The sequence below is a fragment of the Tursiops truncatus genome, chromosome 5, assembly GCF_011762595.2.
Source record: "Tursiops truncatus isolate mTurTru1 chromosome 5, mTurTru1.mat.Y, whole genome shotgun sequence".
Classification (NCBI taxonomy): domain Eukaryota; kingdom Metazoa; phylum Chordata; class Mammalia; order Artiodactyla; family Delphinidae; genus Tursiops; species Tursiops truncatus.
Window position 1 is genome coordinate 419,857 of NC_047038.1, and position 22,813 is coordinate 442,669.

The 22,813-nt window shown below is 63.6% G+C and overlaps 2 protein-coding genes across 12 annotated transcripts; one reads left to right on the forward strand and one right to left on the reverse strand.

The window, feature by feature from the left end:
* The first annotated feature begins 5,530 nt into the window (after nt 1–5,530).
* IDUA (alpha-L-iduronidase) lies at nt 5,531–22,383 on the forward strand. Of its 11 annotated transcripts, XM_033856473.2 has the most exons (14): nt 5,537–5,788; nt 6,558–6,698; nt 17,136–17,221; nt 17,353–17,460; nt 17,746–17,841; nt 17,939–18,141; nt 18,306–18,485; nt 18,592–18,808; nt 19,111–19,323; nt 19,430–19,551; nt 19,629–19,754; nt 19,830–19,906; nt 20,312–20,412; nt 20,534–22,383. In XM_033856473.2, the coding sequence occupies exons 1-14, from the start codon at nt 5,646–5,648 to the stop codon at nt 20,638–20,640; spliced, it is 1,920 nt and encodes a 639-aa protein (XP_033712364.1). In that variant the 5' UTR covers nt 5,537–5,645; the 3' UTR covers nt 20,641–22,383. The 11 variants fall into 11 exon arrangements, 9 of the variants coding, with proteins under 9 accessions (XP_073660826.1, XP_073660823.1, XP_033712361.1 ...); XM_073804722.1 differs by having other exon boundaries at nt 5,532–5,788; nt 17,746–18,485; nt 19,830–19,910; nt 20,534–20,668; XM_033856468.2 differs by having other exon boundaries at nt 5,534–5,788; nt 17,746–18,485.
* Nucleotides 7,515–10,655, reverse strand: SLC26A1 (solute carrier family 26 member 1). The gene is made up of 2 exons (XM_019927458.3): nt 9,745–10,655; nt 7,515–9,044 (listed from the first exon to the last, which is right to left on the reverse strand). Exons 1-2 carry the CDS (start codon nt 10,333–10,335, stop codon nt 7,515–7,517), a joined length of 2,121 nt encoding a protein of 706 aa, XP_019783017.2. The 5' UTR covers nt 10,336–10,655.
* Nucleotides 22,384–22,813: the final 430 nt, after the last annotated feature.

Here is a 22,813-nt window from a genome sequence, read left to right on the forward strand (position 1 = left end):
AAAGATAATTTAGTCCCTCCAGCGTAACTGATTGAAAACGATTGTCACTGCTAATTTACAGGACTTTCCGCATGACAACTCGTTACCGGTTGTATCGTATACATTGTTAGGACCACTGTCACAGCCGGAGAGAACTTCGTCAAGTTTCTTCCATAGTTGGGAAGCCTCAGGGTCATGTGCTTTTCCTGGGCCATGACTAATCTAAAATGTCCCTGCTGACCTGACGAAACTTCTTACATCATGTCCTTGTCACATTGGCTGTTAGGGTCCACGTTATCTTGTCAATGTCAGCGTTTCCGGTTAAATCAGCGCATGTTTAATCCTTTTCCAAAAGTTAGGGTGATTCACTCCTTCCTCCTGGTTAGTTGCCACGGGTGTTCCTGGAAGCTGTTTTCTACGCCAGGATGTCTGGCAGTAACTTCCTAACCAAGTGGCTGGGGAGGACGTGTGTTCTCCACTGACCCCCAACCCATGTTCCCACAACTCAACTTCCCCTGGGCCAGATCCCGAGAGTGCCACCCCCAGAGCCACTCCAGCCAGAGGGGAAGTGTGACGAGGGACCTGAGAGAGTGTGGGAACTGCTGTGGTCACGTTGTCCTCATTTAGCAAATGTTACAAAACCTTCTGGGCATATGAAGGCCCTGTGTGAACCCAGGCAACTGCATGGACCCACGGCCTCCCTGTGGTGCCTGTGTCCATCTGTGCCCAGGACCCCACTGTCCCCACCACTCTGGCGTCATGGCCCCTGTCTCCATAGCAGAAGCCCCTGCGCCTGTTCAAGGTGTGGGCGGGACCACATTCCCTCCACTCGGGCTGCTGGCCTCCAGCTGCTGGAGCCACGTTCCTGGCAATCCTGAGCAGGGCTGCACCTTTGCTCTAAAATCTGTGCCCAGGGGGCTTCCCTGGTGGCGCAGGGGTTAAGAATCCGCCTGCCAATGCAGGGGACACGGGTTCGAGCCCTGGTCCGGGAAGATCCCACGTGCTGTGGAGCAACTAAGCCCGTGCGCCACAACTACTGAGACTGTGCTGTAGAGCCCACAAGCCACAACTACTGAACCCGCGTGCCACAACTACTGAAGCCCGTGCGCCTAGAGCCCGTGCTCCGCAACAAGAGAAGCCACCTCGATGAGAAGCCCGCGCACTGCAACAAAGGGTAGCCCCCGCTCGCCGCAACTATAGAAAGCCCGCGCACAGCAACGAAGACCCAACGCAGCCGAAACTAAATAAATAGAATAAAATAAAATAAAATTTGTGCCCAGGATTTGTTTTAATCACCTATGGTAAGGTGACAGAAATGGAGACAACTGCCTTTGAAGGAAGAACTTTTTTTTTTCAGTTTTTATTTATTTATTTTTACATCTTTATTGGAGTATAATTGCTCTACAATGGTGTGTTAGTTTCTGCTTTATAACAAAGTGAATCAGCTATACGTATACATATATCCCCATATCTCCTCCCTCTTGCGTCTCCCTCCCACCCTCCCCATCCCACCCCTCTAGGTGGTCGCAGAGCACCGAGCTGATCTCCCTGTGCTATGCGGCTGCTTCCCACTAGCTAGCTATTTTACATTTGGTCGTGTGTATAAGTCCATGCCACTCATTTCTTCCCAGCTTCCCCTCCCCCCCACCCCGTGTCCTCAAGTCCATTCTCTACGTCTGCCTTGAAGGAAGAATTTATTATTCACATTTCTCAAGAGAAGGGGCCACCCCCTTCCATCAGGAGCATAGGTTTGGGTCAGGAGGCAGAAGCAGAAGTGAAGAGAACGCGGCCCAGAGCCTTAACTGGGGTTTTCACAGGAAGGAATGGGTGAGGCAGCACAGGTACACGCGGCAGATTTAGGATTGGACAGTTTGAATAATGCTGGCAGGGCTGAGCGCTAGGGGCAGTGCTGCCTGCCCAGTGCCCCGCCCCGAGGGGGCCTCGGGCAGAGGGCGCGTGGGCGCGGTGGCTGAGAGTGGCTCACTGTGGGGGGCTCAGCACTGGGAGGGCTGTGTCTCCAACCAAGGCCCCAAATGCCACAGCACCAAGAATACAGAAAAGAAGCGAATGTCGCCAATACAGTCAGAGACACTAAGCGAATGTAGCCAATACAGTCAGAGACAGATACGGGGTCGGGCGGAGGGAAGGAAACCGCTCTGCCCTGCTTAGAGATACAGGCCAGGTTTTTTATTTTATTTTATTTTATTTTATTTTTGCGGTACGCAGGCCTCTCACTGCTGTGGCCTCTCCCGTTGCGGAGCACAGGCTCCGGACGCGCAGGCTCAGCGGCCATGGCTCACGGGCCCAGCCGCTCCGCGGCATGTGGGATCCTCCCGGACCGGGGCACGAACCCGCGCCCCCTGCATCGGCAGGCGGACTCTCAACCACTGCGCCACCAGGGAAGCCCTAGGCCAGGTTTTATTTGAGAAAATACAGGCTTTTGTTTAAGAGAAGGAAGAGGGAGAAAGATTGACGGTGCTGCCAGCAGGCCCCCTGGTCCTCTTACCAATCGGAGACAGGGACGAAAAGCCTAACAGGAAAATAAATGAAGAGGGAGAAAAGGATGAAAGAAAAAACCAATATAAGGGCACAGAGGGGAGAAAATAAGGCCTAGTTCTGCCCATTCTTTTCCCTGTAAAATTTAGGGGTCGCTCACGGTGGAAGAAACACGCCGTGCAGCTGTGGTCCCACTGTTAGGGCTCCACACCAGAAATCCAACACTGCTAACACCACGGTCTCCACCGACCAGACACTGTGCTCAGTGGGTGCCTCTCCCCACCGTTGGCTCCACCCTGAAGGGACAGCCACGCCTCTCCAGGCCACCCTGGCACCTGGCTGCCTTCCAGCACGCACCGTCCTGGCAGGCGAGCCCTTGGCCAACCTTGACCAACGGCAGATGCCTTTCTCCAGGAGCACAGGTGTGGCCTCACCGTGATGACGTCCTCCTCCAAGGACAGCCACTGGACACACAGGTCCAACATCTTCTAGTCCTTGCTGAGTTCTGGTGGCCACATATTCTTCCCCCAGACCCCCTGGCTACCTGGGGAGCCCCTCGGGATGACCTGAGTGGCAGCAGCGGGAGTCTGTGGACTGTGTGAACAGCACTGCCAGCTACCCCATGTGCCGGGGCTCCTCTCGTGCCTCAGCCCTGCAGATGGACGGACCCAGAGCTCAGCACACCGGCTGGACTTCACGCAGCTGTCTTAGCCGCGGGTGCCCTGAACAAGTGGCCCATCTGCACATTGATCATACACTGTCCAACCATCATCTAAAGATCGCCCGCTTCAGAGGTGAGAACTCTAGGAATCTCTTGTCTCACAGACTCCCAAATATATATCAAAATCACACGTTTCCACGTGCACTAAGGCCACGACGTGAGGTGTGGCCAGGACATGCTACACATGTCACTTCTCAAAGTATAGTCCCTGACGGCTCCCAGAGGGCCTGTGTGACTGAGACAAAGACTGGTCTCCTCAAACACCCCTTTTCAAATGCCAGTCCAGCAAGTGGAGCCCTAGATGGGCCTCTGTCTTGTCCCAGCCCTTAATCTCTCTTAATTCAAGGACCGTGGTTAACTCACACCTCACGCCAAGTTTCAAAGCATTTCCACTGCCCTCTCCTCTGTTAAAGGGGACCTGTCCTGCCTTTGGGCACTAAAGACTCTTTGCACTGAGGATACTTTAATAATGCCCATCCCCTCCCTCCGCCTCCCCATGTGGTCCTGCCTCCTATTTCTAGGGATCTGTGTCTGTCTGTCTAAGCACACATGATTAACATGATTAAAGCAAGTCCTGAGTGCAAATTTTAGGACGATCTTCAGATGGCTTTCTTTCTTCTGAAGTCACCACGCAGCCTCCTTCGTGTCAAATCTCCCTCTGCCTCCCCCTTACAAGGACACTCAGAACCTGCTCGGATAATCCAGGGTCATCTCCCTATCTCAAGTCCCTTAACTTAGTCCCACCTGCAAAGTCCCTTCACGGTAGACGCTCCCACTCAGAGGACGTGGGGGGCCAGCCGCTCACACACCGTGTGCCCCTCATAATCCCTGGGCTACTACTGCTGTCGTGTTTCAGTCTCTGGATATACTTCGAGCCCCACGAGATGTTATTATTGCCGTGTTATGTGTCACTCTTCCCTAGACTTATAGACAATAGACCTTTCTGCTGCCTTTCCTTCCTTCCTGCCCCTCTGGGCTGCAAGGATCACGTTCTTCTGGAAGAACACCAGTTACCGTTTCCGTAAAGGAGGGTCAGCGGTGACAAGCGTTCTCAGAGTTGGATTTTCCAAAGCGTCTTTATTTGACCTCCATTTCAGAGCACGCTTTTTGCTGGATCGAGACGTCCTGGCTAACTGGTTTAGTTTGAAGTTTTCCTTCCCTTGGCTACTGGTTCTGGCCGCTTCTGTTGGAAAGTCAGTGTTCTTTCTTGCTGTTTTGCACGTTGAGGGTAGCGGGTCCTTTCCCGCTCGAGCTGCTTTGGAGGCTTTCCTTTCAGCTTTGGTTTCAGCATTTCACTAGGACCCGCCTGGGTTCTGCTGCCTTTGTACTTTTCCTCGGGCTACGCAGCACGTCTTCATTCTGTGACTGGATGTCGTCCATCACTTTTAGAGCTCCTCTCTCTGCAGCCCAAGGGACTGGTGACACTGGTTGACTCTGGGGCGGGGTTCTGCTGTCCGAGGGAGGGCAGTGCAAGGCCAGAGGCTCTTCCCCGAGTCCTGAGACGTTTGATTGGTGGAGGATGTGATGCTGTGCGACCTACAGTATATGTACGTATACACACACGTAGTGCATGTGCAGTTTGAAGCTTAAACATTCACCGCTGACCCACCTCCCCCAACACTCAGGCCGCGCTGCCCATCTGCCCATAGAAATGTCCACTTGGCTTCTCAAAGGCAGCTTAGCCCCCTGACCACCCCCGTTGCTTTACAACAGCCCTCCTCTCAGAAAACGTCACATCCGCACGCTGCTCCAGCCAAATTCCTAAGAGCCACCAGTCCACCTTCCAAATGTGTCCCACTTCTGACCACCTTCCACCGAGCAGCCGCCTGGCCCGCGCGTTACGATACTTGCCGGCCCGCGAGCCGACCTTCCGAAGCATTAACAGACGACGGTTTTCACTCGAGCGGCGGAAGGCCGAGCGCTTTCCGAGTGCCGCCCAGTCCCCGCAGTCTGCTCGGCGCGGGAGGGAACGGAGGGGAGCAAACTGCCGGGAAGGGGCTCTAGATTGGGGCGGGGGGGTGGCAGCCTGAGGGCAGCTGGACAGAGCCTACTGCCTTGAGAAGCGCTCCAGATTCCGGGGCTGCGGGAGCTCCCCGCCCCGCCACCCAGCCCCACGCCCACCGCCCCGGGCCCGCCTCCACGGCCGCCTCCCGCCAGACCCCGCCCACGCCTCCTGCTTTCCCCTCCCGGCCGCGCCCCTCCCACAGCCCCGCTCCACGCCCACCGCTCCGGCCCCGCCCACCGCCCGCGGCCCGCCAGACCCCCGCCCGGCCCGCTTCTGCCGAGGCCCCGCCCCGTGCCGGCGGTCACGTGGCGCGCGACCCGGAGGCGGAACCGGCGGGCGGGGCGCGGGGCGCGGACCGCGGCTCCCGGAGCGCGGAGGGCCGGGTGGGTCTCCTGGGATTGGGGTGCTCCCGTGCCCGGAGCTTGCGTCCCCTGCGCCCCCGCCATGCGCCCACCTCGCCCCCGTGCCGCGCTGCTCGCGCTCCTGGCCGCGTCCCTCGCGGCCGCCGAGGTTCCGCACCTGGTGCGCGTGGACGCGGCCCGCGCGCTGCGTCCCCTGCAGCCCTTCTGGAGGAGCACCGGTTTCTGGTGAGCGCTCCGCGGGGGACACTGAGGTCGGAGCGGCCCAGCACGCCCCTGCTCGCTGCGCGCTCTTCCCAAACCGCGGCCGCGCACCCCGGCCCGGGCCTCCGGGACCCCCGTGTCGCACCTGGAGAGACCTGCAGTAGGCGCTCCGAAGTGAGGAGGGCCGCGGCTCGCTCCTTCCTTTCGGGTCCAGCCTCAGAGTGGGGACCTCCTCTCTGTTCGCTGGCTCTATGCGATGTTTCCGGTGCTGCGGAGGTTTTCTAGCTGAGCGGCTGCCCCGTGTGGTGGGGGCCTGGGGCCAGGTCCTGAGTGTGCCTGGTCACCCCCCAGAGGCTGAAGAGCCTGGTGGCCAACCGCGGCAGCCCAGGCTGCAGGAGGGGCTGTGGCCCAGGACACTACTCTTTGGCGCAGACCGGGACCCCCTCGAGGGGGCAACCCCAGAACGTTCGACGTCCCTGCAGTGGGACCTGTCCCCGTCCCTGGTGTCCCCGATTGCCTCTGTCAGACTTGGAGCTGATATCTCCCGGCCGGTGGGGCAGGGAGCAGGGTGGGAATGTGATCTCTCTGGGAGCCCCCGACCCCCATAAACCTGAGACTTCGTCAGAGTCCTGGCACTAGGGGGCAGTTTATTACATCAGGGACAGTAAAACTCACCAGCAGACACGCCCCGGTCCTTGCCCTGAGTTTGTAGGTGTGGGGCCTGTGCTGAGGCCCCTCCGCTAGCCCCACTCAAGGGAACTAATGCCTCTGCTTCCCCTTGTTTTGTGCCCAGTCCCCCACTGCCGCACAGCCAGGCTGACCGGTATGACCTCAGCTGGGACCAGCAGCTCAACCTGGCCTACGTGGGTGCCGTCCCTCATGGTGGCATGGAACAGGTTCGGACCCACTGGCTGCTGGACCTCATCACGGCCAGGTGGGTGATGGAGGGGATGGGCAGCCTGGGGGCAGCTGGGCAGAGCCCAGCGTGTGGAGATGCAGACGGAGACTGAGAGAAAGTGGCGTCTGGGTGTGGAGGACAATGAAGTACCGGGCCATGGCGGGGTGACGGGGTGGGGGACGCCTGCTCCAAGAAGCCATTGCCCCTGTGCTTCTCGGCCAAGCATCCTGGGGGCAGGGGAGGATGGAGGGCACCCTCCTGGCGGCACAGGCGCTGTGGCTGCTGGGGCAGCCCCTGGGTCGGGCGAGTGGGCACCCTCGCTCTATGCTCAGACTGTGGGGATGCCACGCCAGGGGCCGGGCTGAGGTCGTGTTGGTCACGTCTGCCTTTGGCCCTGCCAGCCCCTGTGGGGGCTGAGGCACAGGGTGTAAGAGACACTTGGGTGTGTGCATTGCGGGGTTTCCTAGACACAGAGACTCTCACCCCTGGCCAGAGCTGCCAGCTCTCACTTGGTGGGGGGCTGCTAGCGGGCCAAGGGACCAACGTCCTTTTGGCACCTTGGAGGCCACGTGACTGCCTCCGGGTCCTTGTTCAAGTAAGACGGGACACCAACTGTCAGGCCGGCTCCACGGACCACAGATGCACAGCACTGGGCCCAGGCTGGCACCGAGGCAGCGTTTGTCTCCAAGGTGCAGTTGAGGGTTCTCAAGTGTCTGGGTCCTTGTGTGTGTTCACTGCCACTCTCCATCCCATTTGGGGTTCCCTGGGTCCTCTAGATTGGAGGCACCAGGCGACAGCAAGATTGCAGTGATGGGTGGTGGGAGTGGAGGCTGGCGGCAGGTACCGGCTCTGTTAGAGGGTGTAGTTGGCGGCAACCGGCTCCTGGCAGCGGGCTCGGGCCGCCTGCACGGCGCAGTGCACGCTGGGGAACAGCTGCCCCTCCTCGGCCGCGTCCCCCGGGTCCTCCCCGAGGAAGCCGCCTCTCCTCAGGGTGTCCCTTACCGAGGGGCCGCAGCAGGCCAGGAGCAGGGTGATGCCCAAGGCCCCGTAGTCTCGGCGCAGGTCCTGCAGCGTGGCCAGGCCGGCAGCATCGAGGAACAGCAGCGGGGCACAGTCAATGATCACTGCGTGGAAGCGGGTCGCCGAGGGCACCAGTGCAGCCGTGCTGCTCCCGGGACCCAGGTCCCTGCCTTCGACAGGCTCTGCCTCGCCAGCCCCCACCCGCGGGCCCCGCTCCTTCCTCCAGGCGGCTGCGTAGCCCGCGTTCAGCCCGGTGAGGCTGTAGAGCGACCGCAGGAAGAAGTCCTTGTTGGCGTAGTAGAGGGGCCCCGTGAAGCGGAACACCTGCACACCAGGCTCGGGGACCAGGCCCTCAAATTCTGCTGGGTCCCCATAGAAGCTGGAATCCCCGGCGCGGGCGAGCAGGGCAGCGTGTGGGTGCCGTGTGCGGCCGGCCAGGCTGAGCAGTGAGAGGAGAATGCCGGCCAGGAGCCCGGCCTCGGTGCTGACCAGCACGCAGGTGGCCGCCGTGGCCACCCAGACCAGAGCATCGGCAGGGCTGAGCCGCCACAGCCGCGGCACGTCCCGCACCTTGCGCAGGGCCCCACGCAGGCTGACGATGATGATGCAGGCCAGCACGCTCCGCTGCAGGTCCCGGAACAGGGGCGCCAGCGCCAGCACCACCAGCAGCACCACAGCGGCGCTCACCGCGCTGGACAGCTGCGTGCGGCACCCGGTGGCTGTCTTCACCAGGCTCTTGGCCAGGGTGGCGCTGGTGGCAAAACAGTGGAAGAAGGCCGGCAGCACGTTGCAGCAGCCCACAGCCAGCAGCTCCTGGTTGGCGCGCACAGAATAGCCATGGCTGCGGGCGAACATCTCCGCCAGCGAGATGGAGAAGGCGGAGCCCACGAGGGCCAGGGACGCGGCGTCCAGCGCCACGCGCCACACCAGCGCCGGGTCTGGCACATGCGGGGCCATGAAGCCAGTGGGGATGTCGCCAGCCACGCTGGAGCCGAAGCGCTCGTGGAACTGCCCGAAGTGGGACACGAGCGTGGCCGCCCCGATGACCAGCAGTTCTGCGGGCAGCGGCACCTTCAAGTGGCGCCGGTAGCGGTCCGAGAGCTCCTTGGCCGCCAGCAGCACGGCCAGGCATGCGGCACTGGTGAGCACGTCGCACAGGTTGGCCTGCCCGGCACTGCGTAGCAGGCTCAGCCACGTGCTGACCACCAGGCCCGGCCCCTGGTGCCGCGGGACCCGCACGCCCAGCAGGTGTCGGAGCTGGGAGGTCAGGATGGTCACTGAGGCCCCCATGGCGAAGCCGTCCAGCAGCGGCTGCGAGAGGTAGGCGGACACAAAGCCCAGCCCAAGGATGCCCATGAGGACCTGCAGACAGAGCGTGGTCAGGGCCGCAGGGCGCGGGCATAGCACAGAGCCGGACCTCCCTTCCTCGCATTGCTTATTTCCCACGTGGACCCCACCCGCGGCCGCCTGCACATACGTGTGCGCGCACAGGCACGGCAGACGCCGGAGTGCACGCTGTGGCCACGACGCTCACCGTGGTCTCACACACGTGGGCTCTGGGCATCGGAAGGCAGCTCCTTCCTCGGCCCTGTCCACAGCACCGCCCCCCTCCCGGGGGACCTGGAGCTGAGAGGAAGAACCTGAGGTGGCTCTTGGGAGGGGGCGACGTTGGGGTGGACAGCCCTGGTCCAGTGAGGGCTGGGTGCGGGGAGGCCGCGGGAAGGCAGGCGGGAAGGCAGTTCCCAGGATCCCACTTGGGACAGGAAGCTGGGGAGGATGTGCAGGCCAAGTGGGGGCACATTTGGGCCCGAGGCCACACTCTGCAGCTGGCCAGGCAGGCCCCCGACCCCGGGCACCCTCAGCCCCTCTGGTGCCCCGACCTGGGGTGCTGTCACGCACCCACTTCTGCCTATGCCCTGTTCTCTCCTCGCCTTGCGGGCTAAGCCACTGCCCTGACCTCCTGTCTCCCGCGGGCTTGGCCCTTGCTGGGGGGCGACCAGTACCTGGAGGGCTGCTCTGAGTGGCTGAGCCAGCCTGTCTAGGCCCAGGCCCGGCTCCTCACCTGGTAAACCCCGGCCAGCAGCGTGAGGGCGGTGGCCACGCGGATGGCGTAGCAGTCCCGGCTGCAGTCCTGCAGCCCAAGCGCCGGCATGGTGGCCGAGGCGTTGAGGGCGCTGCGGTTGGCCCCGGGCCCCGGGCCGTCCTGGGCGGGGTCGAAGCCGGCCTGCAGGAGCTCGCGGTCTACCACCTGGCCCACCATGAGGCAGAGCAGGCTGAAGATACCCACGGAGACGTGGCGTGAGGTGCCCATGAGGAAGTAGATGAGGTTCGCAAAGAAGGACGTGTAGAGGCTGTAGATGGGCTGCAGCCCGGCCAGCAGTGAGTAGGCGATGGCCTGGGGCACCAAGATGATGCCGATGACCAGCCCGGATATGACGTCACCCGCCAGGTCCTCCCGAGGCTGGTACTGGCGGAGCCAGCGCGTGGCGGGGAGCAGGTTCTGCAGCAGCGCCCAGGCCCCCTGCACGCTGCACGAACAGCTCCGCCACAGCCGGGCCTTCAGAGCCTCTCGCAGGCCTGGGGGTGCGGGGGGCCGCCGGCGAACCAGCGCCAGCCCCCTGCCCTGCTGTGTGCACTCAGGGGACGCTGCCATCGTGGGGCACCAGCCCGCCCCCCGAGAAAACCTGCAGGGTGGGCAGAAGTGGGTGTCATTGCTGGGGTGGCGAGACGTGTCAGAGTCAGGGCGTCACGGAGACCCAGACTCGCGTGGCCAGAACAAGCTCCACTGCTCTCCGTCCGTGCCCGAGGCCCCTCCGCTCCCCCGGAGCCGCCCGGACCACCACAGCCCCCTCTGGCCGTCCCTCCATCACCTCTGCACTGCGGCCCTGCTGGCGGGAAGAGCCTTGCAGATGCCAGGACCCCAAATCTGTGCTGCAGCAGCGCCTGCCACTGCCCGGTCCTTGTGGCAGAATTCCTGGAACGTGCTTTGAGGGGCCGGCTGGGAGGGGAGCGGGGGTGACTGGTGTCCGTCGCCTGCAGGGTGTTCTGGGACAGCAGGCCCCTTTCCCGGTGAGGGTTAACGCTTCTGGGTTTTGGCTGGTGGCTCAGGCCGCACAGGCGCACCGCGGAACACACGTGCCAACCGTCCCTGCTCTCCAGAGGGCAGCCTGCCACCCGGCCCAGGCTGACCTTGCCTCTGTGCTCAGCGAGCACCAGGGCGTCCCGTTCACAGCTGTGCTGAGGTCCGCCAGGACTTCGGCTCTTGCTGTCCCCCTCTTGGTGACATGAAGCAGATGGTCTCTGCTTCCTCAGAGCCTGGTCACCCTGGCGCAGTGTGTGCACTGGCTGGGGATGCGGGGCCTGGGGTGTCCCCGGGTGTGGAGGATGGGCGCTCGTCCCGGCCTAGTGTGAGGTGTGGGCAGGCGGACGCCGCCCCCAGGGCTCGAGTGGCAGGCCTGCCCTTTGGGGGATGCTAGGGGAGCTGTTTCTTTCCTTTGAAGACCTCACCACACGGGGGTCCCTGGACACCTTGAGCTCAGCCAGCCCCCGAGGTCCAGGTGTGTCGACTGAGTGACTGTTTAAACAACGGGGAGCCCACAAAGGAAACGGTGGAATCGGGCCTCTCCACTCACAGCGTCCTACCCCTCTGCTCCATCCAGGGGGCTGGCCTCTGCTGTGGCCGAGCTGTCTAGAGCTGTCGCTGTCCTGCCGCAGGGTCCCAGGGGGCCTCTTACCTGAGGGGGCCCCTCGCGGGCTCGGCAGAGAGTGCGGACCTAGCTTGTCTGTCCCCGGGGCCTTGGGCTCAGTTAGCGGGTTGGGCGTGCGGGTGGTGGGCTCAGGCACGGAGCTGGCCTGGCACTGACCGGCGGGCAGTGCCCTGTGCCTAGCTCTGACTGCTCGGCTGTGCTGGGCGTGCGGTTAAATCATTTACTCCGAAGATTGCTGAGTCATAGGTTCCCCCAGATGAGCATTACCTGAGCGGCTAATTCGGGGAGTTGTACTGTAATCAGAGGCTCACAGAGAGTTACAATTGTGTGGGGCTCTTACAAGCTTCCAGCCTCCCAGGAGCAGGGCTTGGGTGCGGGACAGGTGGGCTGGGGCATTGAGTGGCTGGAGCGGGAAGCTTGGACTCTGGGCCCCTGCGGGAGGCAGAAGCTCAGGAGCCTGGCCAGTTGTGTTGGGGGAGGGGCGGGGGAACAGGCAGCGTGCGACCCCTCGGCTCTGGGGCCCAGTGCCACGGCTCCCAGGACCCTGGAGTGTGGGCAAGGATGGGGGTCCGAGGGAGGGGCTGGTCTCCGAGTCCCATCCCGGGACATCCTGTCTGCCAGGAGATGGGTCTGGTCCCCGCGGGAGCCAGCTGGGCGCAGAGTAGCCCCATGTTGTGTGGAAAGCAGGCGCAAGGCCGCTGGGGGCGGGGCGGGGCGGGGGTGTGGGTGGCCGAGGACTGGAGGGCTGCCAGGCATCAGGACACAATTAGCAGCCAGGTGTGCCCTTCCTGCTGCAGGGACGGGGGTCCTGGTTCTGTCCCCTGGAGCCCCACCACCTGGATCCCGGCCAGGTGCTGGCCCGGTGCGGTGGGTGGCCGCCTGGCCTCGCCACGCCTCCATCCACACTCCAGGGCCAGCGGGACCTGCCTCATGGGGCCGGTGTGAAGGTAAACGTTCCCTTTAGATGACTGCCCTCGTGTCCCACGTACAGTTAACTAAGAGTGCGCTGCTGTTTTTAAAATTACTCAGAACCTCAGTTCTCACATCTTCAAAATGAACAAGTGGGTGCCTGAGGGGCAACGTGGGGAAAGAACACCGCAGCCCTGAGTGTTCTCCGTCCCGGAGGGGAGGCCTGAGAGGCTGCGGGGGGTCCCTCTGACGGGGCTGCAAGGCTGAGCTGGCCTGGGCCTGCTGTCTCCCAAAGCCCGGGGCAGGGGGTGGGGGGAGCTCCATCCAGGCACCTCCCACGTTCAGTCTCACTTTGGGACTTCCCTCCAGAGCCTCCCTGAAAGTTCTGCCACATCCGTGGCCCGGATGGGAAAGACCAGAGGCCCCATTTGGGGGCAGAGGTGGGAGTGGAACCCCAGGGTGGCTGGGGGGATAGCCAGAGAGTGGGAGGGTCTGCACACCTGCATCAAGGGGGAGGAGTGGTCGGGGCCGAGGCCCCACTGCGATGCCGCGTCCATCCGATTACTTGTTCTTCAAGAGTCTGTGTTGGGCCCCGAGGTCTCGCCCCGCCCTCCGGAGTCTGAACCCAGCCACCCAGGGCAGAGCCCGGGGCCTCCTGCGCGGTACCCACTCGGTCCTGGGGGTGCTGTTTGCCCAAGGATGTGGTTTACAGAAGCCACCGCCCAGAGGGCTGGCGGGAAAGTCACAGCAGTTCAGGGGCAGATAAGAGTCCTCTCAGGGCTGGAGTGGAGGGGCCACCGAGGGGTCACAACACGCTTATCTCCCAACCCAGCTGCTGGCGGGGCGGCATCGTGGGAATTCCCTGCGTGACACGTGTGGGCAGAGGTGGCGGCTGGGCCCACTGCCGGGGAGGGGAGGGGTGAATGGGGGCGGCGGCCCCTCCCCCTCTCAGGAGGTGGGGACAGGGCTTTCAGGGGCTGCCTAGGTTTGGAGCACCTGTGGTGGGATTTTAGGCAGGTGGAGATATTTATGTTTCAGGGAGGGGCTGTTCTCAGCGCTGCAGCACCTGTGTCCCCCATCCAGCTGCACCACAAGGGGCCTGACCTTGGCTGCCTTGGTGGCAGGGACTGGGCCTCTACTCCCCCAGCCCCTCTAAGCAGGTGAAGAGATACAGCTGAGAGAGGACTGCAGGACCCCGGGGCCTAAGCGCCCCCCCACCCTGCCTGTCCCTCTGTGCTTTGAGGACTGTGGTTTTCATGCTGCCGTCTGACCAGGCACACAGGCGAGCGTCTTGGGTCCTGGGGCCTTGCTGGCCGAGGCCCACTGCAGACTCCTCCACTGGGGCAGGGGGGCCACAGGACCCTGGCACGGGTTAACCAGCACGGGGCGTGGGGTCTCCAGCACCTCCGCCTGCTGGAACCGCCCTCATCTTGCCTCCTGCCCAGTCCTGTGCCACATGGTTATTTTAATATTGGTCTTTAAATCACCATTTTAAGCCACTGAGTACACTTATTTGGAAAGGAGCCATGTATCCCCGCAAGTGAAAAGAGGCTGGGCTCCAGGGCCCCGAGAACCAGACCCCAGGGCTCCCAGTTCCAGAAGAGCGACTCTCCTGCCTCCCCGGCCTCTCCTGCCTCCCCGGCCGGCGTCTTCGCAGCCCCGGACCCTGACTGTGGCTGCTGGTTTCCCGCAGCGGCGGGTCTGTGTCTCCCCCTCTGAGCACTCTCGCCCTGCACCATGTATTTCCCCACCCTGGCCCCGCGCCCCGCCATCCCTGCTGACCACGCGCGCCCCGGGTTCCCACCCCGTGCATTTCCACACGTACCCCCGCTCTGCGCCTCCTCCCACGAGTGCACCCCCCAAGCCAAGCACGCGCGGCCCGGGCCCCACCCAGCACATTTCCAAACACCCTGCGCCCCCTCCCACGAGTGCGTCCCTCCCTTTGCCAGACGAGCAAGCGCGGCTCCATCTGCACCCAGCCCGATCCCCACCCTGTGTTCCCCAGATTCCACGCCCGAGCACGCGAGGCCTGGGGCCCCGCCCCGCGCACCCGAGCACTCACCAGTCCTGGGTGCTGCTGGGTCCTCGCGGCGCACGCGCTCAGGCCCAGGGATGGGGGGTGGGGGGCGTTCCTGGTGCAGGCGTTCCTGACGGCCGCCGGCGTGCAGTGAATAAAGTCGTGCAGCCTCGGCTGCCCCGGCCCAAGTGCCGGGCCAGGAGCGGGAGGCGCCGCCGCCTGTGCCTCGCGCCCAGGTTCGGCCCCCTGCGTGGCTCTCGGGCTGGACTGCGTCTGTGACCCGGGCCTCTGCAGGGGGAGCGCAGGGGTGGGCTGCGCGCTGCACCTTCTGGCTCAGCCCCCTCACTAGCTTTGATCTCTCAAATTCCCCTCCCAACGGAGGCTGAGACGGATGGAGACCTAGGCGCCGACAGTGGGGCCTGAGGACTGCCCCCCGGGGTTTCTGGGCCTGGGATCACCCCAAGGTTGGGTCTTCTGGTCCCCGGGGGGCAGGTTACTGACTCCTAGGGCATTTCTGGGTGCCGACGCTGGGTCAGCGGACACTCAAGTCTACTCAGAGTGACAGGCTGAGATCGGCTCTGCAGCTGGGGCTCCCCTGGTGACACCCCGCTGGCCCAGGACACTGAGCGCCACACAGCATTTACCCGAGGCCTGATGTGCTCCCGCCCCCGCCCCAAGTCGGCCCAGCGCTGCCAGGATCTGCAGGGAAAGCCTGGCACCCGTGCCCGGGCCTCCACTGTGCATGCGTCGCCCATCTCCCACGCCTGCTCCCCCACCCCCATCTGTGGGACTTTGGAACCCGTCCGCTGCCACGCATTTAATTTTTACCCGAGCGCTTAAGTTTTTTCCTTTGCTACTGGTTGTGACCTTTGGAAGGGGGAAGGGCGGACCCCCGCTGCGCACGTGCTGTGGGTCTGGGCTCCGGAGGTGGGAAGACGTGGCCTGGCCTGGTGAGAGCCAGAGGCACCCTGTCTGCGTGGTGGCTCGGCCTTGGCCTTGTGCAGTGACGAGTGGGGCAGAGGAGGCCCGGAAGGGACGTGCTGACTTGTCCAGACCCTCGCTGTCCCTCAGGGGGACGGCGCTGTGCTGGCCAGACTGGCGTGGGACTGACTGGGAGACTTAGACCCAGAGCGGTTCAGGGCCAGATTCCACCTTGATCCCTCGTCGCCCCTCCCTCGCCGCCGCGCAGGCGGGACGCACCTGGATGCCACTAGAGGGCGCAGCTGCACGCCCTCTAGAACGTGTCCGCCCTCCCCCTCAGAACTGTGGATGGACCAGGCGTGCCCTAAGGGGAAGCCCTCAGACCCTCTGCCGGCCCACCCATCTGGGCCACCCCAGGCTGCCGCATCAGCCCCAGGCTTGGTGCTCTACTCAGCCTGCCTCGCCCTCCTTGCCTTGGCCTGACGGCTGAGCACCAGTTTCCTCACCCAGCCCCCGACCCCAGGTGCACCACTTCCACGCCAGCGCATTCGAGACCCATCTTACTCCCCTGCCTGCCTCTGCCAACTGCACGCACCCGCAGGCGCTCAAGTGAAATCCACGGTTGTGCAGAACCCCCCCTTCCCAGCTCCCCTCCAGTCCGGCAGAGGACGCTGGCCCCTCGGCCTCCTAAATCCGTCCGCTCCAGCTCCCCCTTGCTGCTGCCACCAACACCACCCAGTCTGGGCACCATACCTCCCTCGGGGAACCGTCTTCCAGCTCCCACTCTGGCTCCAATGGGCCGATGAAGGGATCCTTTCAAAACATGGCAAAGGCAAAACTATGGAGACAGTAAACACGTCAGGGGTTTGGGGTGGGGGAGGATGAAGAGGTGCGGCACAGAGGATTTTTAGGGCAGTAAAAATACTTTGTGTGATACTACAGTGGTAGATACACGCCAGTATACATTTTTCCGAGCCCACAGAACGTACATCACCAGGTGAGCCCTAATGTGGACTGTGGATTGGGGGTGACTGTGATGTTAGTGTAGGTCCATCAGTTGTAACAAAAGTCCCACTCTGGGATGTTGAGCATGGGGGAGGCTGTGCACGTGGGGAGAGAGCGTGGCTGGGGGTAAATGGGAAATCTCAGTACCTCCGTCTCAATTTTGCTGTGAATCCAGAACTGTTCAAAAAATTGTCCTACAAACACATAAAAGAAGTCACGGTACTGCTCTGCTTCGACCCCTGAGAGGACTCCCCATGCCACCCTGGGTCCCATCCCGAGTCAGGATCCCATCCTCACCGTTGTCACGAGGCCCCGTGTGACTGCGTCTCTCACAACCCACACCCCTCTTCTGCCCCAGGCCCGCTAGCTGCTTTCCTGCTGCTTATCACGAATTCATTTCCACCGCAGGGATGAGTGCAGGGTGGGGAGGCTGCCCTTCTCCCTCTCCTGCCTGTCCACATTGCCTCTCAGAGTGTGGAGCCGAGTCTGGGGCCCTGGCCTCCAGGAGGTGCAGGGAAGCAGGATGTGGCACCATGGGGTCCTGCCAGGCTCATCCCACGGCCTCCCGCTTCACTGTCAGCTGTCTTTAGGATGCCTGTTCTCCCCCCTCCCTCCTGTTGTACGTTTCCCAAAAGACCCGCCTGCCCCCTCCCACAGGCTGTTCTGAGCCCCTGAAGGCTCGAGGGTGGGATTCCAGCACAGACACCCTAGTTCATACTAGGCTGTGAGTGACTGATAGGCGTACATAGTTATGCTTTCTGAGGAGAGGGGCCAGCTGAGTCTGGAGCCTAGTCCTGCCCGGCACCTTGCAGCTTTCTTAGCTGCTTGAATGTGGCCACGGTTCCAGTCCCGGGCCCACCTTCCCCCGTCCTGACACTGAGTGTCCTTCTACAGGGGGTCAGCCAGGCAGGGCCTGAGCTACAACTTCACCCACCTGGACCGCTACCTGGACCTTCTCAGGGAGAACCAGCTCGTCCCAGGTAAGCTGCCAGCCTCGCCCCTGTACTGCTGGCCTGGCCCTTCTGTCCTCCTGGTTGCCCACTCAGGGCCTCCCTCAGTGCCGGCCTGGTGGAGACAGGCAGGTGAGCACAGCCACCCTCACGTGCTGCAGGCTTTGAGCTGATGGGCAGCCCCTCCGGACGCTTCACTGACTTCGAGGACGAGCAGCAGGTGTTCGAGTGGAAGAACCTGGTTTCCCTCCTGGCCAGGAGATACATCGGTGGGTGGGGCGCGTGCCCTGCGGGGACAGGGTGGGCACTCCTGGGCAGGCTCTCCTCCCACGCCCACCCGGACCACCTCCTGGTCTTCTCATCATGAACCCACTGAACCAGGGCCTCCTGATGGGGGAGGGGGGTCAAGTCAGTGGGCGGCGAGCTCGTAGGGAATCAGACACTCCGGTCACATCCAAACCCCCCACCATGGTTGCCCTCCCTGGGGATCCCCATGAGCTCATGACCCTGCCCCAGGGGAGGGGCCCTCTCGCCACAGTAGGGACCCTCTGCAGGTAGGTACGGCCTCAAGCACGTTTCCAAGTGGAATTTCGAGACGTGGAACGAGCCGGACCACCACGACTTTGACAACGTGTCCATGACCTTGCAAGGTGGGCAGGCCGGCCTCCTGGGGTCCTGCGGATCTGAGAGGGGGTGGCAGCCGCCCCTCCGGCGCGGGGGTGTGGACTCGGTGTCCCTCCCGCCCAGGCTTCTTGAACTACTACGACGCCTGCTCCGAGGGTCTGCGAGCCGCCAGCTCGGCTCTGCGCCTGGGCGGCCCCGGAGACTCCTTCCACCCGCTGCCGCGCTCCCCGCTCTGCTGGGGCCTCCTGGAGCACTGCCACAACGGCACCAACTTCTTCACCGGGGAGGTGGGCGTGAGGCTGGACTACATCGCCCTCCACAAGAAGGTCAAGCCCGGGATCCCCGCCCTTCCGTCCGTCCCCGCCCCCAACCCAGCGCCTACGCGGGGGTCCCCCGCACGCGGCAACCCCAGAATGCCCGCCTGCTGCCTGCAGCCCCGCCGCCCCTCCGCGGCGGTCTCGGGGGTTGCTCAGGCGGGGCCTCTGCGCAGGGCGCGGGCAGCTCCATCTACATCCTGGAGCAGGAGGCGGCGGTCGTGCGGCAGATACAGCGGCTCTTCCCCAAGTTCGCGGACACCCCCGTTTACAACGACGAGGCCGACCCGCTGGTGGGCTGGTCCCTGCCGCAGCCCTGGAGGGCCGACGTGACCTACGCTGCCATGGTCGTGAAGGTGGGCCCGCCGCCAGGCCCGCCCCCGGGGCAGGCCTTTCTCCCGGGTGGGAGGGGCAGGCAGGCGGCCCCCGCGGTCGCGTTCCCAGCCACCCCGATTCCCGCAGGTCATCGCACAGCACCAGAACCTGCTGGTGGCCAACAGCAGCTCCTCCGTCCGCTACGCGCTCCTAAGCAACGACAACGCCTTCCTGAGTTACCACCCGCACCCCTTCTCTCAACGCACGCTCACTGCGCGCTTCCAGGTCAACAACACGCGCCCGCCGCACGTGCAGCTGCTGCGCAAGCCGGTGCTCACGGCGATGGCCCTGCTGGCCCTGCTGGGTGAGCCGCGTGCCGGGTTTCGCGTCACTTCCTGCGAGGGCGGGGCCAGGACGAAGCCTCAGTTGGACGGGGATGTCGTTCTAGGCCAGGAGTAGCTTGTGCAAAGGCCCACGGAAGGATGTGCCTTGCTGGGGAGCCGGGAGCATGTTTCTTGTCCCTCCCCACCCTTCCCCAGCTCAGTGGGTCACAGAGATTGTGGTGTGGCCGGGGACCTCCAGTGGAGGAGGGCAAATGGTGGGAAGCGGGCCCTGGGAGGGTCGAGGGGCGACGACTCTGCGTGGTGACCCCTCTAACCCCCGTAGACGGCGAGCAGCTCTGGGCTGAGGTGTCGCGGGACGGGACGGTGCTGGACAGCAACCACACGGTGGGCGTCCTGGCCAGCACCCACCACCCCATGGGCCCCGCCGATGCCTGGCGCGCCACGGTGCTGGTCTACGCGAGCGACGACACCCGCGCCCATGCCAACCGCAGCGTACCCTTGACTCTGAGCCTGTACGGGGTGCCCCCGGGTCCGGGTAAGCAGGGCTCCCAGAGAGGGGGCTCCAGCTCCTTGGGTGGGGGTAGCTCTGGCGGGGCGGGGCCTGGAGGAGGCGAGCCCGGCCCCAGCATCCCGCTCCGCAGAGGTCGTCTTTGTCCAGCTGTACATGGACAACTGGCTCTGCAGTCCCTACGGCGAGTGGCGGCGCCTGGGCAGGCCCGTCTACCCCTCTGCTGAGCAGTTCCGGCGCATGCGCGCGGCCGAGGTCCGCGGGGAGCGTGGGGTAAGGGGCGGGGCGGCTCCCGAGGTCCGAGGGCCCTGAGCCCCTGACTCTGTCCCCAGGATCCGGCGGCCGTGATGCCGCTCCCTTTTCCCAGCAGCGGCCGCCTGACGCTGCGCCCAGAGCTTCCTCTGCCCTCGCTCTGGCTGGTGCACGTGTGCGCGCGCCCGGAGGAGCCGCCGGGGCAGGCAAGTGGCAGTCCCCTTCCCGCCGCCACCCCGGTCGCCCCGCCCCCAACCAGTCCCGGTGCCTCACTCCCGCAGGTGACCCGGCTCCGCGCTCTCCCCTTGACCCGCGGGCAGCTGCTTTTGGTCTGGTCCGATGAGCGTGTGGGCTCCAAGTACGTGAGTGCGGCCACCACCCCTACCCCTGCCCCCGCAACGCGCCCTGGGCCCCCAGATCCTCCGGGCTGCAGCGCCCATGTGGCCACTCTCTGTGGCCCTTTGGTCACCCCACGCGGACTGTGCTCTCCACCGCCCATACAGCTGCCCCCACTGTTGGCACAAATGGCTCATGACTTTGTGCTTCTGTGATGTAGGGTGGGGGCGCCTACACAGGCCAGTTGCCCCTGGCACGTGTTCCAGATCCCTCCTCTCAGCCAGTGTGGCCCTTTGTCATTGCAGGAAGAGTGTCCTGGGCCCCGGGGAGGGGCCAGGAAGGGGGCTGGAGGGGAGTAGGGCTCTGGGTGCCCCCTGCCTGCCAGCCCCCCTGGACCCCAGCCCTGGTCCTGCCTGACCTTCCCCAGGTGCCTGTGGACCTACGAGATCCAGTTCTCCCCGGAGGGTGTGGTGTACCTGCCCATCAACAGGAAGCCTTCGACCTTTAACCTCTTCGTGTTCAGCCCAGGTGTGTCTGCTGCCTCAGCACAGTCCCTGTGGGGCGGGGTCCAGGGCCTTCCGGCACCTGGAGTTTGGGGGGATCAGAGGGGTTCAGGTTCAAGGGCAGGCACGTACCTTTGTATCCTCAGACACGGCTATTGTCTCCGGCTCCTACCGGGTTCGTGCTGTGGACTACTGGGCCCGACCAGGCCCCTTCTCGAGCCCCGTGTGGTACCTGGGGGTCCCCGCCCCGTGAGGGCCACTGCTGCCCCGCGACTGGACCTGTGCTGACCGTAAGCCTGGGTGGCCAGAAGCCATGCTGGGCCAGAGTGCCGTCAGCCGGTCATCCCCTCTGTTTGTCGCCTCCTGCCCCTCATTCACCCCCTTAAAGTGCCTTTCCACGCACAGTAATGGGGACGGCCTTCGTGGTGGGCACTGGGCAGACACGAGGCCTGGCTGGAGTGAGGCCATCCCCGCCTCGCCCCACCCCTGCCTGTGGGAGCCGGGATGGGACTCGGGTCGAGCGCAGACAGGTGTGAGTTGCCCAGCCCTGCGCGCCTGGGGTCTCTGGCGTCACCGCTGGGTGCAGCAGGCCCCATTCCCAGCCCCTGCGCCAGGAGGGCCCAGAGGGTTCCCACTTCCTGAGGCCCAGCCCGGCTGCCCCCTGCACCCTGCCTGGCCCAGACTGTCCCCAGTTGCAGGGGAGGCCGACAGTGTCCACTCCTGCAGTCATCTGGGCTCCTTACCTGGGTCCAGGAGGAAGCAGCACGCCCAGAAGAGGGCGACTTGGGGACTGTGGATGGACATGTGGACGGGGGCAGGGAAGCCACGAGGGGTGGTGTGGAGCCCTGGGGCTCGTCCCCAACCCCCACGCCCAGCCCAGGCCACCTGGTGAGGCCACGTGGCGAGGAGCGGGGGTGCAGCCAGTCTGGAGCGATGCAAGCGGGAGTGGGGGCTCCGACCCACCCTCCTCTCTCTGCTGCCCTCCGAGCCGCCTGGGCTCAGGGATGGGTGAGGCAGGCCTGGCAGGGCACACGCAAGGCAAGGCCCAGTCACCCCCGGCTCCTGTCCGCATGGAAAGGGCGGGGCACCAGGGCCCACCAGCGGCCTCATCCTGGGCTGGGGATGTCAGCGTGAGCGTTCTCCACGTGAACCCCAAAGCCAGCACCTGTCCCCATTGCCCTTGGCCGCTGGGGAGGCTTCAGGGCTTGGTGCCTGGGGCCCCGCTGTTACATACAAGGGGTGCTGGGGTGCCCAGTGGGCCCCCGGTCTCTGGGCGTTGTCTTCCTGCCTCGTCAGGAAGCTCTAGCTGCATGCGGCTACGTGACCAAGCACCACGGTGGGCGGGCGGCCCGTACAGCAGAGGCTCATTCTCTCGCATCCTGGAGGCCGCAGCCTGAGGGCAGGGGTTCCTCCTGAGGGCGCTCTCCTTGCCTTGCGGACGGCCGCCTCCTCCCCGTGTCCTCACAGGGTCGTCCCTTTGTGTGTGTCTGTGTCCTGATCTCCTCTTCTTGTGAGGACACCAGCCGTGTGGGATTCAGGCCCACCCACAGGACCTCATTTGAATCACCTCTTTAAAGCTCTCTCTCCAAATAAGGCCACAGTCTGAGGTACTGGGGGTGAGAACAGCAGTGTATGAACCGGAGGGATCCAGTCCGGTCGGTAGCGGTGGGCGGAATGCATCACTCGGGCGTTAAAGCAGCCTCTTCTTGGGATCCAGGCTGCTGTATATAAAATATAAGCAATAGGCCCTACTGTGTAGCACAGGGAACTGTATTCAACATCTTGTAATAGAAAAGAATGTGAAAAGGAATATATAGATTGGGTTGGCCAAAAAGTTCATTTGGATTTTTCCGTCAGATCTTATGGAAAAACCCGAACGAACTTTCTGGCCGACCCTATATATACACGTATATAACCGAATCACTTTGCGGTACACCAGAAACTAATGGAACGTTGTAAATCACCTATACTTCAATTAAAACATTTTTTTAAAGCAGCCTTTTCTCTACCTGCTGGTTCGGTAGCCTGAGGACCCCTGATGGTCAGGGGGCATCTCAGCTCGCAGCTTACTGGGAAGGGTACTGGGTTCCCCGGTTCCTTCCTTGGACACTGCACACTCCACCGCACGCCCCACTGAGCAGGGGTCTCAGATGGGCCCCTCCTGTGGAGACAGGTGTGGCTCCAGGGCAGTCAGTGGGGGTTTAGCAGTGGCACCTGCGTCTTGGCCAGGACAGCAAAGCCACAGCCGTCTCCAGGGGTAAGTCACCGTCTCCACTTTCACTGTGGCTTGTGTGTTGTCAAGCGGCCACCGGGTTGCTGGCGTGTCCCCATCCTCTGACCGCGTTCTGGTCTTTGCTGGTTTGGGCTTGGGCTGGGAGCTGTGGTGGGAGTTCGGGAAGTCCACGTAATTGGCCCGTGCACGTCCT

Excerpts from the sequence above, each read along its gene's own strand:
- IDUA (XM_033856468.2), top strand. The coding sequence starts at position 5,646 with ATGCGCCCACCTCGCCCCCGTGCCGCGCTGCTCGCGCTCCTGGCCGCG. Across the intron at positions 17,461-17,745 it reads CCTGGCCAGGAGATACATCG|GTAGGTACGGCCTCAAGCAC; the intron begins GTGGGTGGGGCG and ends GACCCTCTGCAG. Across the intron at positions 18,486-18,591 it reads ACGCTGCCATGGTCGTGAAG|GTCATCGCACAGCACCAGAA; the intron begins GTGGGCCCGCCG and ends CGATTCCCGCAG.
- SLC26A1 (XM_019927458.3), bottom strand. The coding sequence starts at position 10,335 with ATGGCAGCGTCCCCTGAGTGCACACAGCAGGGCAGGGGGCTGGCGCTG. Across the intron at positions 9,045-9,744 it reads TGCTGGCCGGGGTTTACCAG|GTCCTCATGGGCATCCTTGG; the intron begins GTGAGGAGCCGG and ends CTCTGTCTGCAG.